Source organism: Bradysia coprophila (genome assembly GCF_014529535.1).
Source record: "Bradysia coprophila strain Holo2 chromosome X unlocalized genomic scaffold, BU_Bcop_v1 contig_128, whole genome shotgun sequence".
Lineage (NCBI taxonomy): Eukaryota > Metazoa > Arthropoda > Insecta > Diptera > Sciaridae > Bradysia > Bradysia coprophila.
The window spans coordinates 5445077-5459755 of record NW_023503295.1 but is presented as its reverse complement, the minus strand read 5'-3'; the positions used below and the strand labels follow the sequence as shown (position 1 = coordinate 5459755).

The 14679-nt window shown below is 39.0% G+C and overlaps 2 protein-coding genes across 2 annotated transcripts; one reads left to right on the top strand and one right to left on the bottom strand.

The window, feature by feature from the left end:
- The first annotated feature begins 902 nt into the window (after window positions 1–902).
- On the top strand, window positions 903–10076 carry LOC119067799. The gene is made up of 5 exons (XM_037170946.1): window positions 903–2471; window positions 5896–6414; window positions 6470–6640; window positions 9489–9595; window positions 9669–10076. The coding sequence occupies exons 1-5, from the start codon at window positions 1594–1596 to the stop codon at window positions 9833–9835; spliced, it is 1842 nt and encodes a 613-aa protein (XP_037026841.1). The 5' UTR covers window positions 903–1593; the 3' UTR covers window positions 9836–10076.
- Window positions 10019–13069, bottom strand: LOC119067798 (bromodomain-containing protein 8). The gene is made up of 2 exons (XM_037170945.1): window positions 11577–13069; window positions 10019–11490 (listed from the first exon to the last, which is right to left on the bottom strand). Exons 1-2 carry the CDS (start codon window positions 12945–12947, stop codon window positions 10063–10065), a joined length of 2799 nt encoding a protein of 932 aa, XP_037026840.1. The 5' UTR covers window positions 12948–13069; the 3' UTR covers window positions 10019–10062.
- Between the last annotated feature and the right edge of the window lie 1610 nt (window positions 13070–14679).

The following is a 14679-nucleotide window of genomic DNA, read 5'->3' as shown; positions in this document are numbered from 1 at the left end:
ACAAAATGTAATTGTCTTAAAGAAACATTTCAGTAATGTCAAAACAACCTTTTTCTCTTAAGTCGATCAAAGCCTATTCGTAGAATTTTGAATGGAATCAATTCTTAAGAAACGTTAGGTGTCAAATGAATTCATTGTTTTAGAACCTGTACGATACCACAGTTACATTAAAATTAATAGTAGTTTCGTTCAATCATATTTAAGCCGCAAATGCAGCCAGAATGGAAAATTTGACGAAAAAATGGATGAATGGACAGAATGTTACTGTTTTCGAATGAATATTTTCAGGCAAATTTTTCTGTTTGCTGTTACTGCTAGCTTTTGGTGAGAAGTAAACTAGTCAGGAGCAGTCGAGACAAATATATTCAAACAAGGAGCCTTAATCCCATTTAAATCGTTCATGCATTCATTTCATGCATTTTAGAAGTTTAATGTCAATATAAAAAGTCTACGTCCCTCGTCGAGTCAACTGGTACGTTGGCGCTGCCTGTTTTACTTTACAATGTCGTACTTGCAGGATAACAATGACAAACAAAATAAACGCAAAGTCGAATAGAAAATCTTTATTTTAGTGCTTGGAAGCTGGGATATTTCCATTATTATCCATTAAAACATCCAAATTTACGACGAAATAACCCAGAATATCAGGAGTGTTGCTCTCCTCTTCTTTTCGAGCATCTGTTGCATGCATTAAAGTTTTATTGATGTCCCACACCTTTTAAAATAAAGTCAAGAACCGAAGACGAATTCAATTAACTTTTTATTGCTTTTTTATATAAACATAATCAATGACCTCAAGACAGATAACATTCCAGCATCACATTTCAATACCAGAATATCCAACAAAGTCGATTGTTTAAAAAGCGAATACAATGTTCACAAACAGTTGGTTTCCGATTGAGCAAAAGAAGCAATCGATGAAAGAAGTGCAAGGGTATTGAATCGAATTTGATAATTGCGTTTGGTCGTTATTTGCATATTCCGTGTCCTCCTCCATTTTGTTCATCATTATCGACATAAATAAAAAAAAAAATTAAAGAATCATCGAGTGGGTACTTGGATATTGCGATGTATGAATCGGAATCCCACCATAATCAATTGGTTTAGAGAAGTAGAAAAAATCGTTGAAGAGGAAAGTATTTTTTTCTTTCATTTTCATTTTACTTTTCTCTCTGCCGGTGAACTGGAAGTGATGTGTAGGTAAATTTCATTTTCATTGAACTTCTTTTCGACGGTTAAAGATTTCGGTCGCAACAATTACATCAGTTTGATTTGAGATCTCGGTGTAACGGTAACATATATTATACGCGCCGGGAATTGGTGTATATGTGGATTTTATGTGTTTGCAAAAAAAAAAAAATTTTTTGTTTTTTGTTAAACCAACAAAACAGATTCGGTTCCTCAACACTTTCGTTGTCATCATCCGTAAGGAAAGTGAAGTTAATGGTGTGCAACAATTTAAAAATAAAATTTATTTTTGTATTTCAAAAAACATAAAGTAATTAAAAGTGTATCAACTACGTGCTTGTGAACAATAGAAAATTTGTGCACGCGTTTTTTTTCGTTATCTGATCAGAAACTGTAATCTGAAATATGTTCAACTTTCGTCGAAGTCGCGTTAAACGGTGTCTATTACTCGGTTCGAAAATTCTAATTAATTGGCTTCTATTGACCTCGAATATAATGCCATGCAGCGGATCCAGCTCAAATACAACCGACTTTTCGCCACAAACATTTTCCTACGATGTTTCGTCGAACGCTCCCACACATCAACACACAACGGAATCTTATGATTTAAATTCGATCGAAACGCAAATCAAACAATTCTTAAACGTTCATCCCGCCAATAAATCGATGGACCTTCTTATACGAGACGTATTCAACGTTGATAATCCGAATCCCATGTACATTTTTGTGCTACCCGGTGAAAAGAATCGCACTTTGGTATTAACTCGTAACAGTTTCGATCAGGCTGTCTATCCAAACATCAGCACAGGTCAGCGTTTCATTAAGGACGATAATGCTAAAAAATTATTACAATTAATCGGTAGCGGTACGATTAAAGATAAATCAAAGGACGCTGACTTCGACAATTTAATTTTTGATTTGAAAGACCTGGATGAGGCGGAAAGTATGCGAATTGTGGCGGAAAATGTTCGAACAGAGCGAAATTTCATCGAATTTATGGAACGATTGAATAAAAACGCTAATGTCGGTTCGAACATTGTTCAGGAACATACACCACACCAGAGTTCGGTCGATGTTTCGAAAACAGTGAATAAGGAGTACGAGGATTTGGTTAGTCCGAAACTGAAATACAAATTCGAAATTGATTACTCGGGAGATTCGTTGAGGCACACCACACAGGGTACGGTTAAAACAACTGAGCTAGATTGGAAAGATCTGGGATTGGATGGATGGATTGGCGGATTGCGTGAACCGGGCAAGGATTTTGATACCACTGTTACAGAGTGAGTTGGACTAGCGTTGATTGAATAATTATATTTTTGTCCAAACTTTTTGCTAGCGTTACTTCTGTTGTTCATTAGCTTTAAGGAACATTTAAATTGTTATATGATGAAGCGGGACATGTCAAACTAGCAAATTATAAGAAAAACGAAATTTTATTGACTTAGCTCGGTTTCAAATTGGCTGACGATGTCAACGAAAGTTTTTTTTTTGATAGTCAAAGTCATTTCATTTTTCTTATAAGTCGCTAATGTGACATGTCCCGTTTCAGCATTTAAGTCTTTTCTTATAAGCGAACGCCAGTACTCAGCAATACCCTTCGGTACGCGTTGGTAAGAGCTGAAGTATTTAAATAAAAGGTGATAAAAACGAACAGGACCGTGTGCTAATGAAGTGGAGGAATTTCTGTTTAGAGGGATTCTTTTGAAAAACAGCCTACCGAAATCGGACGCATTTTCCAGTGGACTTTTTTATATGTACCTAGAAAGGACCTCGACCCTAGAAGCCAAATCCACTTTCAACAAAGTTCTTCGAAGCTTGTGTGGCTGGTGAAAGGTGAGCAAAAACCTAAAAATTGCAACAAAAATTTCTTCAGTTACACGATCCGTACAGGGTCGTGTGGGGTGTCATTAGAAAGGTAATCACATGTACTATTGAGCCGAATGGGGACTTATTGGGTTTAAAATTCATTGACACTGAAATATGTGCAGTTGAAGTCTTCAACCGAAGACTGACACTGTTCTTACAGAAATTTCTCGATGTACACAAAACGTACATGGTCGTATCATTTGAAAGGTAATTGTATGTGCTTTTGGGCCAAATAGTGTCTTATGTGGTTTGGATGCATCTACGATGAAATAGAAGTTGAAATGTTTAGGTGTACATATTTCATCATAGATGCATCCAAACTTCATAAAACCCTGTTTGGCCCAAAAGCACATTAAATTACCTTTCAAAGGATACCCCACGCTACCATGTACGTTTTGTGTACCTCGAGAAATTTCAGTAAGAACTGTGTAAGTCTTCGGTTGAAAACTTTAACTGCACATATTTCAGTGTCAATGAATTTTAAACCCAATAAGTCTCTATTCGCCTCAATAGTACGTGATTACCTTTCTAATGACACCTCACTCGACCCTGTACGGATCGTGTAACTGGAGAAATTTTGGTAAGAAAATTGCAAGTGTTCGGTTTTTGATCACCTTTCACCCAGCCACACAAACTTCGAAGAATTTTTTTGAAAGTGGTTTTGGCTTCTAGGGTCGAAGTCCTTTCTAGGCACATATAAAAAAGTCCACTGGAAAATGTGTCCGATTTCGGTAGGCTGTTTTTCAAAAGAATCCCTCTTAGTCCAATTTGAAAATTATTTTTCCTAACTAGCGTTTAAATATCGCCACTTCGTCGCGTATTTCCAGCGTTGTTTAAGAAAAACATTGTTCATAAATTATGCTAAAGAGGGATTCTTTTGAAAAACAGCTTACCGAAATCGGGCGTGTTTTCTAGTGGAACTTTTTATAGGTACCTAGAAAGGACTTCGACCCTAGAAGCCAAAACCACTCTCAAAAAAATTCTTCGAAGCTTTTATGGCTGGTGAAAGGTGATCGAAAGCCGAAAATTTGCACTTTTCTTACCAAAATTTCTCCAGGTACACAAGCCGTACAGGGTCGTGTGGGGTGTCATTAGAAAGGTAATCACATGTACTATTGAGCCGAATAGAGACTCATTGGTTTTAAAATTAATCCTCACTGAAATATGTGCAGTTGAAGTTTTCAACAGAAAACTTGCACTTTTCTTACCAATATTTCTCTAGTTACACGAGCCGTACATGGTGGTGTGGGGTATCATTTGAAAGGAAATTCTATGTGCTTTTGGGCCAAATAGGGTCTTATGGGGGTTTGAAAGCATCTACGATGAAATATGAGAAGTTGAAATGTTTAAGTGCCCATATTTCAGCGCAACTAAACCCCATAAGACCCTATTTGGCCCAAAAGCAGGGGCTATTTAGTTGAATTTTCAGCAAATTTTGGCGAATTTGGAGAATTTGACGAATTTTGGCGAATTTTGACGAATTTTGGCGAATTTTGACGAATTTTGGCGATTTTTTGTGAATTTATACATGATTTTAAGAAATTTCAAAGAATCTTAGAACTTAGTTACATATTTTTGGCCAAGACATTCCAGAAATCTATTTTTAACCGGGAAGCCATGATGGCTTTTTTTTTGGAAAAACGATGAAAAATGTCCTAATTTTGTGAATTTTACATATATTTGTAAATTTGGTAGATTCTTGCATATTTTTGTTATGCTATATCACAAAACTAGCAAAATATTTCAAAAAACATAAATTTGGAAGAAAATTTTCAAAATTTGAATTTTTTAATTTGGGAGAATTTCGGCGAATTTCGACGAATTTTGGCGAATTTCGGCAAATTAATTCAACTTAATAGCCCCTGCCCAAAAGCACATAAAATTACCTTTCAAATGATACCCCACACCACCATGTACGGCTCGTGTAACTGGAGAAATATTGGTAAGAAAAGTGCAAGTTTTCTGTTGAAAACTTCAACTGCACATATTTCAGTGTCAGGCCCGGACTGGCCATATGGTGAATTCGGGGAATTCCCGATGGGCCTTTTGGATTTTTGTATGAGAATTTTTAATTTGTGGGCTTTTTAAATTGAGTTGCATGGAGCCCCCGATGGGCTTTTTCGAGCCAGTCCGGTACTGTTCAGTATGGATTAATTTTAAAACCAATGAGTCTCTATTCGGCTCAATAGTACATGTGATTACCTTTCTAATGACACCCCACAAGACCATGTACGGCTCGTGTACCCGGAGAAATTTTGGTAAGAAAAGTGCAAGTTTTCGGTTTTTGATCACCTTTCACCAGTCACAAAAACTTCGAAGAATTTTTTTGAAAGTGGTTTTGGGTTCTAGGGTCGAAGTCCTTTCTAGGCACATATAAAAAAGTCCACTGGAAAATGCGTCCGATTTCGGTAGGCTGTTTTTCAAAAGAATCCCTCAAAAGCATTTTTTCTAGAGAACTCGAACTTCTCATTCACTAAAAAGCCCCTCAGCAAATGCGTTAAGAATAGTATATTACTATACCAGTGAAGTAAGTTGATATATCGTATCCAGATGAGTAAAAGTATCCGAGGGCGTCAGCCCAACTTTCACCTACTTTCACTCATGCAATCTGAATATGAATAGAACACTTGCAATCAACCAACGCACTCCACACAACAGAACAGATTTTATTAACTGTCATTTGGCCTCTTATTTGTTGTTGTTGGTCCAAATTAGCTTTTTTGGTTTTTTTTTTGAATTATGTTGCTAAACTGCCTGTTCTTGGAGTGCGTTGAATCAACGCATGACGCTCTAATCAATTACATCTAAAAATTTTCTTTCTTTACTTTATACGAATAGATCAAAAACAACTGAGAATACAAACATTATCTCGTCCACATACATTTATTATTCAAAGCCAAAGTTTCCAACGGCCTACAATCCGCTATACAGACGAACCAAACCAGTAGAAGGGAGTACTTTTCCGACTGTGTACACGAAAAGTCCCCAGCAGAAGAAGAAACACTCAACACGACACCGAAGACCAAAGTCAAAGAACAATTCAGTGCAAGATACATACTTCGAGCATACGATCAAACATCCAGCAGATCAGTCCAACTCTGTGACCGGTTCAAATCATCTGGAAACAGCAACACCACCAGCCAATATAAATTCATGGGAAATTGACATGCACATTCCTAGTGTGCTGACCGATTTGCTGAAAAAGGAAAATCCTCGCTTAGCCGAAATCACCGAAACCCTCTCCACAATCAAGCCAAAGTGGCCGATAACCAGCAGTCGAGCTGAACATAAAGATGACGATGTGTACATAGCTAGAGCAAATAATCCATTCGGTCATAGCACAAAGTGGCTGTGGAGGTATGTTGTCAGTGTGGAATTGATTAATCGGAACTGAACGGTGAATATTTTCAAGAAACACATCGTCTGCCGACGGAACGGATAACGAGAATCGTTCGAAACGCGGCGCACTGGAATTGTATTCCATGGTAAAATGTGCTACCGGCTGCGATCCGCTCATTTTTAAGGGATACGGTTGCTATTGCGGATTTCTGGGCTCTGGTCGTACACTGGATGGCATTGACAGGTAACTCAGTAACGTTTATGAACAGTTCGATTCGTCGGATGTTTTATGTTGAGTGATCCACTGAAGAAGAAACTGTTTCATACGCTCATGTATTAAGCACGGTAACGGTAAAGCAAAAGCGTTATGTTCAATCCTAGCGAATTTATTCTTCTGCGAAAGGTAATGTTAAGAAGGCGTTTTGTTCGATTCTGAGGAAACTATGATTTTACGAAACACAACGTAAAGACACTTTGTTCGATCCCATAGACGTTTTATCTGATTTTTTAGTGCGTCGAAAGAGATTTAAAGCGTTACGTGTTTCAGCCTTTTCGAAGCAATTAAAAACGTATTTTTGTTAGCGTTTCTTCACACTTTCGCGACTTTTCTTGGCCTGCCTTCACATTTTGGCGACTTTTGTTGTTGATTTAACAAAATTTAATAAACCAAAAATGATGAATTGTCGAGAAAAATCAAAGTGTGAATCTTGTCGATTTGACTTTGGCTATCGTTCACGGGCTATCGTTCTTGGGATTCTTCCAATGGTAAATGATATGTTGTCGCAATATTCGAATAGAGGAAGTTTGTATGCAAAAGAACATTCATCGTATCACCCATGAATGTTTGGAATGTAGCAAAGCCTACCAATTGGTATCATTGGAATGCCGTGACTAGTAGTGAGGAGGCAAGATAGTTTTTCCGTTTTGTTGCTTGGCGGAGGCAGCGACATACCTCAGACGCTCACCGATATTAGTAGTCAATTTTATTTCAATGACCCTTATCTCAGTGTAGATGACTCCCAAACGCAACAAGACGACATGACCTCACTTTCCAATTGATGTCATGGTCTGTCGTGTAAACCGTATAGGTGTCACTTGGTATTCTATTGATTCTATTTAAAATGGGTCAGACTTTAGCAGGCTGTTTTTAAAAAGTGGCACCATTTTAGGAACAGAGTAAAATGAGTTTATGCATTCGCCGTATAGGCGAAATTTTGAAGAAAACGAGCCGTCAGAACAGTCGGAGCGTTTGCTGCGACTGAGCCCCGTACGAACCCGTACATCTATTGCGCACGTGACCCTAGTGCGTCTGTCACCCTTCTTTGCCTATTGCGCCCGTAAACGTAGTTAAAGCAAAATTATTATTAAATGTGTATATCTTAGAAATTGCGCGTAGCGCAATTACGAAGCCCCGTACGACATTCCTCTCCAATTGACCTAAAATTTTAATTTATTGAGCATAAATATACATAGGGGCCTAGTAGCGGCCTCAGTCTAAGGACCAGTATTTAAAATTTTGTCAACAACATTCTATTCAGCTTTCGATTACTTTACAAATAAAACAAAAATTTGGAAAAACTGATGAAATTTACCCGAGTTACATGCAAGATACACATAGGGCCCAAGTAGCAGCCTTAGTCCAAGGACCAAATTTAATTTTTTCGTCAACAACATTCTATTCGGCCTTCGATTACCTTCCCAATGAAACAAAAATTAGGAAAAACGAATGAAATTTACTCGACATATATGCAAAATACACTTAGGGCCCTAGTGGCGGCCTCAGTCCGAGGATCCAAATTTAACAATTTTTTCAACAACATTCTATTCGGAATTCGATTACCTTCCCAATGAAACAAAAATTAGGAAAAACGAATGAAATTTACTCGACATATATGCGAGATACACTTAGGGCCCTAGTGGCGGCCTTAGTCCAAGGACCCAAATTTAAATTTTTTTCAACAACATTCTATTCGGCCTTCGATTACCTTTCAAATGAAACAAAAATTAGGAAAAACGAATGAAATTTACTCGAGTTATATGCAAAATACACATAGGGCCTAGTATCGGCCTCAGTCCGAGAATCCAAATTTAATTTTTTTCAACAACATTCTATTCGGCCTTTGATTACCTCCCAAATGAAACAAAAATTACAAAAAACGGATGAAATTTGCTCGAGTTATATGTAAAATACACATAGGGCCCTAGTAGCGGCCTTAGTCCGAGGACCCAAATTAAATTTTTTTCCAACAACATTCTATTCGGCCTTTGATTACCTCCCAAATGAAACAAAAATTACGAAAAACGGATGAAATTTGCTCGAGTTATATGTAAAATACACATAGGGCCCTAGTAGCGGCCTTAGTCCAAGGACCCAAATTTAATTTTTTTTTAACAACATTCTATTCGGCCTTTGATTACCTTCCAAATGACACAAAAATTACGAAAAACGAATGAAATTTACTCGAGTTCTATGTAAAATACACATAGGGCCCCAAGTAGCATTTCACTTCTAAGGCCCTAACTCACGGTCCACTCACCCGATTTTAAAGAACTTTTTTTTCCTGGATTGGTATTGACAATACCTATCATTTGCCGTGTCATCGTTTATTTTGCCATAAATATCACCAAAAGACCTTAAATCACTTAGGTGGCCCTAACTCACGAAGGGCCGACCCGAATATGCCCATCTTCGAACTTAGCCTCACTATTTTGACTATCTTTCAGGGAAATTTTTTTTTTGAAATCGGATTTGATTTACTCAAGATATCGACGTGACGGACGGACAGACGGACAGACAAAATTTTTATTGCTGATTCGTCATCTATGAACATAGGCACTTTGCCCTTACCGTCTGCTTCGAATTCCATCAATTACACACGGCATCGTAATCCTATAAGCCCCTTCGTACTTCGTACGGGGCTAAAAACCTGATCTAACGCAAAAATATCGGTCAAATAATTTTAAATTGAAGGAAATTCGAGCCATGAGCCGAAATACTTCGTCACTTTTTCAGATTTTCAAAAAGTTGATAAAATTGAGTGAGAAACATCACTGAATCCATTGGACCTCTGTGGACCATTTTTCCCTTTCAGATGCTGTAAAATGCACGACTACTGCTACGAAACGGCTAACTGTCCCATGTTTATCGAATATTTTGTGCCATATGTGTGGAAATGTTACCGGGGACGACCACTGTGCGGTAAATTTATTTTTATTTTCTTCACCAAAATAACTTTCACCTATTGGCTAATCAATGTCATAAATAAATCCAGCCATAGATCAAGGTGAATGGGGTGGTCCTGGATCTTGTGCGTCACGGTTATGCGAGTGTGACCAGACTTTGTCAAAGTGCTTACGACGCTTTTATTGTCCACGAAAACGAGCGGTCTGTACATCATCGCCCTGGAGACTGTTGCAAAATGTTATCATGGAAATATGATGAAGATTGCATTGTTTTGGACGGACGCAACGACAATGTATTTGAGGTAGTTAATTCATGTAGTACAAAGTAAAGGATCAACTTCCGGTACGGATAAAGGCTCATGCGACGAGAGAAATATAGCCTGTATTGTAAGGTACCACTCCCACCAATCGAACTAATGACCAGAAACCAGAAATGGACTCAGTTTTTATACAGTTTTAATTTTGACATTCATAATACACGATTTACGCTGGTGGCAGTCGTTTTCGTTTTCTTGTCATCTTAACACCAGGCGACGACGACGTTTTTTCATTTTCCTTTTTCCACGTGTCCATTATGGTTTCTACCGCACCGAATGCAAAATCTCTCATCTCGATAGCCATGTCACGCGTCACCATGTCGTTACAATTGTAAATGATTGCATTGTAGCACATCAGCGCGATATCATGTTGAAAGTCAATAGTCGTGCGACACTTGCCAGATTCAATGTTTCGTTTGATGGTGTGCAAATCCATCGGATAGTGGATGTACGATCGATAGTCGGCTTTCTTGTCGTCGGATATTTGTTTCTGAAAAATGGAAGCGTACTTGTGGCTGTACACTTGATTGTACACCAATAAAATTGACTTTTTCCACGTGCGATACTCGTGGTCATCGACGGAAGCTGGCGAATTGGGAAGTGAATCCAGTACGGGCGTGGAACGCGACCGACGCGACGACGACTTGGATTCTGCATCATCATCGATGTATGGACTTTCGGAGCGATCGCGTTCCTTGACCCTTGTCAGTGGCTTGTTTTCTTCGGCAACAGAATCCAATCGTTTTTCCACGCTCGAACTATCCAACTTTTTGCGAGAATAGTCGCGCTTGACTTTGCCACTTTTATCTTCCCGAATCACTTCGATGGGAGAATCGTCGTCTGTGTCAACAATGGTTCGATCATTCGATTTAGCTTCCCCAATTGGCTCTTTATTTTCGGGTATTACATCATCCGTCACTCCTTTTGAATCCTCGTCGTCGTCGTCATCATCATCTGTTGATTCGGTTCGACTTTTTGATTTATTTGTGTCCTTCTGCTCATCTTCTTTCACACTCTCGACAACGTCCATTTTCACTTCATCGGATACGGTGGCCTCAGAATTGGCATCATCTGTTTCCTCAATAACAACAACCGCTTCCTGTTTGTCCTCTTCACTTTTATCATCCTTTATTTCTACAACTTCCATTGTTTCAGCTGGCTGCTCCTTTTCTTCGTCCACAACCACGGAATCACTTTTCGGCTCATCGACTTCAACCTCATTCGCATCTTCTGTGAGATTTTCCGTTGCAGGAAATCCATCGGCTGACTCATTTCCATCACTTTGTCCAAACTTTGTCTGGTGATCAGTTTCCTCGTTCGAGTTATCGCTGTTCTCTTTTAGGCCTTTGAGTCCCTGAATTTCGCGTTTTATACTTTCCAAACATTGGTCATCGTTGCTGTCCGATTCGAATACATCCGGCTCCTTGGTTTTTGAGGTAGTGTCCTCCTCATTCGACTGTTTCACTTCTAATGCCGGTTGAGTACATTTGAACAGCTCTGCTAGGGGAACATCGTTCGAAAAATCGGATTGATCTTCCTCCTTCAGCTCCACAACCTCTCTGGTCTCCAAAACGCTCTCGGTTGGTGAGGTGGACTGAAAGAAAAGTTTTATGAAAAATGGTAAACTGCAATACAAGCTGTTGCTACTTCCAATGCAAAACGTTCAAAAAGTGTGGTTACCTTCGGCACATTCACTTCATCTCCATCCGTTGCAACAAGTTGATTAACGTCTTCTTCTTGTGCTTCCACACACATTTGCTGATCATCAGGAAACCCCGCCGCCTTCGAATCGTCTTGATCTACCTTTTCCATCTCGTTTACTCGTTGTTCCTCTTCGATCATAGATTCAACATTCTCCAGTAATTCCGGTGTAAGAATTTCAGCCAGATCGTCTATGTTATCCGGTATGAAATTGAATACGTCAATTAATTGCTGGTCTTCGTCTCTAGTGCCGTCCTCGTTACTCTCGCTATCAGTGACGGTGTTTACGGGAACAATGTTGGCCTCAATTTGTTGCTGAAATTGGTTCATTTCTTGCGGTCGAAATGTACCCGAATCGATGCGAGCCAACGGCGGAATTTTCTGCGGCGATTCTTTGAATTTGTTTTCCAACAGCATTGATAATGTTGGCGCTGCCTGAGATGGCGATTGAACGACGTTCGATTGTTCGAAATGGATCGACGGTGCCAGTGACGGCATTTGTACGGGAAATGTTTGATGTTGTACCGAAATTGGAATGTTTGAGAGTGAACCAGTCAGGAGATTGGTTATAGTCGGAGCCGTCACTCGATTATTGTTGGGTGAGCTAATTGAAGTGTGGAGCATAGTGGCAGGATTTGGTGCCGGCGATGGGGATTTTAATAAAGATGTAAGCAATGGGGATGTACCTTGCTTGGCATTGGTGTCATCAATGTCCATGTCTTCGGCCGGATTGATTTTTATATTTAAATTTGATGGCTTCGACGGCGATTGATTTGCTGCATTTTGAAAGAAGTGGGCCGGTCGCCAAGCTCGTTCATGCTCCATTTTCCGTTCTTCCCGTTCCTCCAGCCATTGTTTTCGTTCGAGCTGTTCTTTTTGCCGCTTCTTCTGCTCCTGTGTCATCTGAGCATATAATTCTCTGAGTCGTTCGATGTCAGCCTTTTTCGATTGAATTTCCATAATTTCATCGTTGGTTTTCTTGTGTTGTTCCTCGTCGGTCGATAGCAAATTTTCCAGTTCATCGATGCGTTCCTGTCTCAAATCTCTTAATATCAATTCAGCGGGAGTTTCAACCGCCACCGTTTGGCTGTTGTCTTTTTCGGAACGCTTTTTCCGTTTCGGCGTTGCAACATTCTCTAAGAGCTGGCCGTATTGAGCCGCACACGATTTCTGTGAAAACCAGTCACTGGGCCTGTCACCGCCACACAGTCCCTTGAGCGCTCGGCTTACCGTCATCCAATTTTGATCACCACTGCACGCAACCACCGATGCAAGCGATAATTTTTCACGAATGGACCACGAGTCTAGCGGAACTCGTTTTAGTTGCAGCCGTTCTTTTATCGAACTCATTCTAAATGAGAATTATGAAGTATTTGTGCCACTAATTTTACTCTTACGATCTAAATTCATTGAGTTTTTTTAGTTACTGATGCGCTTTATTTATTTTGTTTGATTCTGGTAGACGTTGTGGAATTAAACGAAATGTACCACATAGCCAATGCGATACCGCATTGCTGTAGCAGCGTTGACATCATTTTGCTTTCATGCTTTCGACATTTTGTGTGACATTTTGTTTTGATGTTATTGACATGAACTGGCTGTCAGAAAGTAAAAGCAATTGCGGATACGCTTATTAGCCCCGTACGAAGTACGAAGGGGCTTATAGGATTACGATGCCGTGTGTAATTGATGGAATTCGAAGCAGACGGTAAGGGCAAAGTGTTTGCCTATGTTCATAGATGACGAATCCGCAATAAAAATTTGGGCCGTCTGTCCGTCTGTCCGTCTGTCCGTCACGTCGATATCTTGAGTAAATCAAATCCGATTTCAAAATTTTTTTTTCCCTTGAAAGATAGTCAAAATAGTGATACTAAGTTCGAAGATGGGCATATTCGGGTCGGCCCTTCGTGAGTTAGGGCCACCTAAGTGATTTAAGGTCTTTTGGTGATATTTATGGCAAAATAAACGATGGAAATGTAAATGACACGGCAAATGATAGGTATTGTCAATACCAATCCAGGAAAAAAAAGTTTTATAAAATCGGGTGAGTGGACCGTGAGTTAGGGCCTTAGAAGTGAAAAGCTACTAGGGCCCTATGTGTATTTTACATATAACTCGAGTAAATTTCATATGTTTTTCGTAATTTTTGTTTCATTTGAAAGATAATCGAACACCGAATAGAATGTTGTTGAAAAAAAAATTAAATTTGGGTCCTTGGACTAAGGCCGCTACTAGGGCCCTATGTGTATTTTACATATAACTCGAGCAAATTTCATCCGTTTTTCGTAATTTTCGTTTCATTTGGAAGGTAATCAAGGGCCGAATAGAATGTTGTTCAAAAAAAATTAAATTTGGGTCCTCGGACTAAGGCCGCTACTAGGGCCCTATGCGTATTTTACATATAACTCGAGTAAATTTCATTCGTTTTTCGTAATTTTTGTGTCATTTGGAAGGTAATCGAACGCCGAATAGAAAGTTGTTGAAAAAAAAATTAAATTTGGGTCCTTGGACTAAGGCCACTACTAGGGCCCTATGTGTATTTTACATAGAACTCGAGTAAATTTCATTCGTTTTTCGTAATTTTTGTGTCATTTGGAAGGTAATCAAAGGCCGAATAGAATGTTGTTGAAAAAAAATTAAATTTGGGTCCTCGGACTAAGGCCGCTACTAGGGCCCTATGTGTATTTTACATACAACTCGAGTAAATTTCATCCGTTTTTCGTAATTTTTGTTTCATTTGAAAGATAATCGAACACCGAATAGAATGTTGTTGAAAAAAAAATTTGGGTCCTTGGACTAAGGCCGTTACTAGGGCCCTATGTGTATTTTACATATAACTCGAGCAAATTTCATCCGTTTTTCGTAATTTTTGTTTCATTTGGAAGGTAATCAAAGGCCGAATAGAATGTTGTTGAAAAAAAATTAAATTTGGGTCCTCGGACTAAGGCCGCTACTAGGGCCCTATGTGTATTTTACATATAACTCGAGCAAATTTCATACGTTTTTCGTATTTTTTGTTTCATTTGGAAGGTAATCAAAGGCCGAATAGAATGTAGTTGAAAAAAAAATAAATTTGGATCCT

What these genes read in the sequence shown, in the direction of transcription:
- LOC119067798 (XM_037170945.1), bottom strand. Translation starts at nt 12,947, where the DNA reads ATGAGTTCGATAAAAGAACGGCTGCAACTAAAACGAGTTCCGCTAGAC. An exon ending in ATGAAGTGAATGTGCCGAAG is followed by an intron (nt 11,491 to 11,576) that starts GTAACCACACTT and finishes CTTTTCTTTCAG; the next exon opens with TCCACCTCACCAACCGAGAG.
- LOC119067799 (XM_037170946.1), top strand. Translation starts at nt 1,594, where the DNA reads ATGTTCAACTTTCGTCGAAGTCGCGTTAAACGGTGTCTATTACTCGGT. An exon ending in TTTGATACCACTGTTACAGA is followed by an intron (nt 2,472 to 5,895) that starts GTGAGTTGGACT and finishes TTATACGAATAG; the next exon opens with ATCAAAAACAACTGAGAATA. An exon ending in CCGGGGACGACCACTGTGCG is followed by an intron (nt 9,596 to 9,668) that starts GTAAATTTATTT and finishes AAATAAATCCAG; the next exon opens with CCATAGATCAAGGTGAATGG.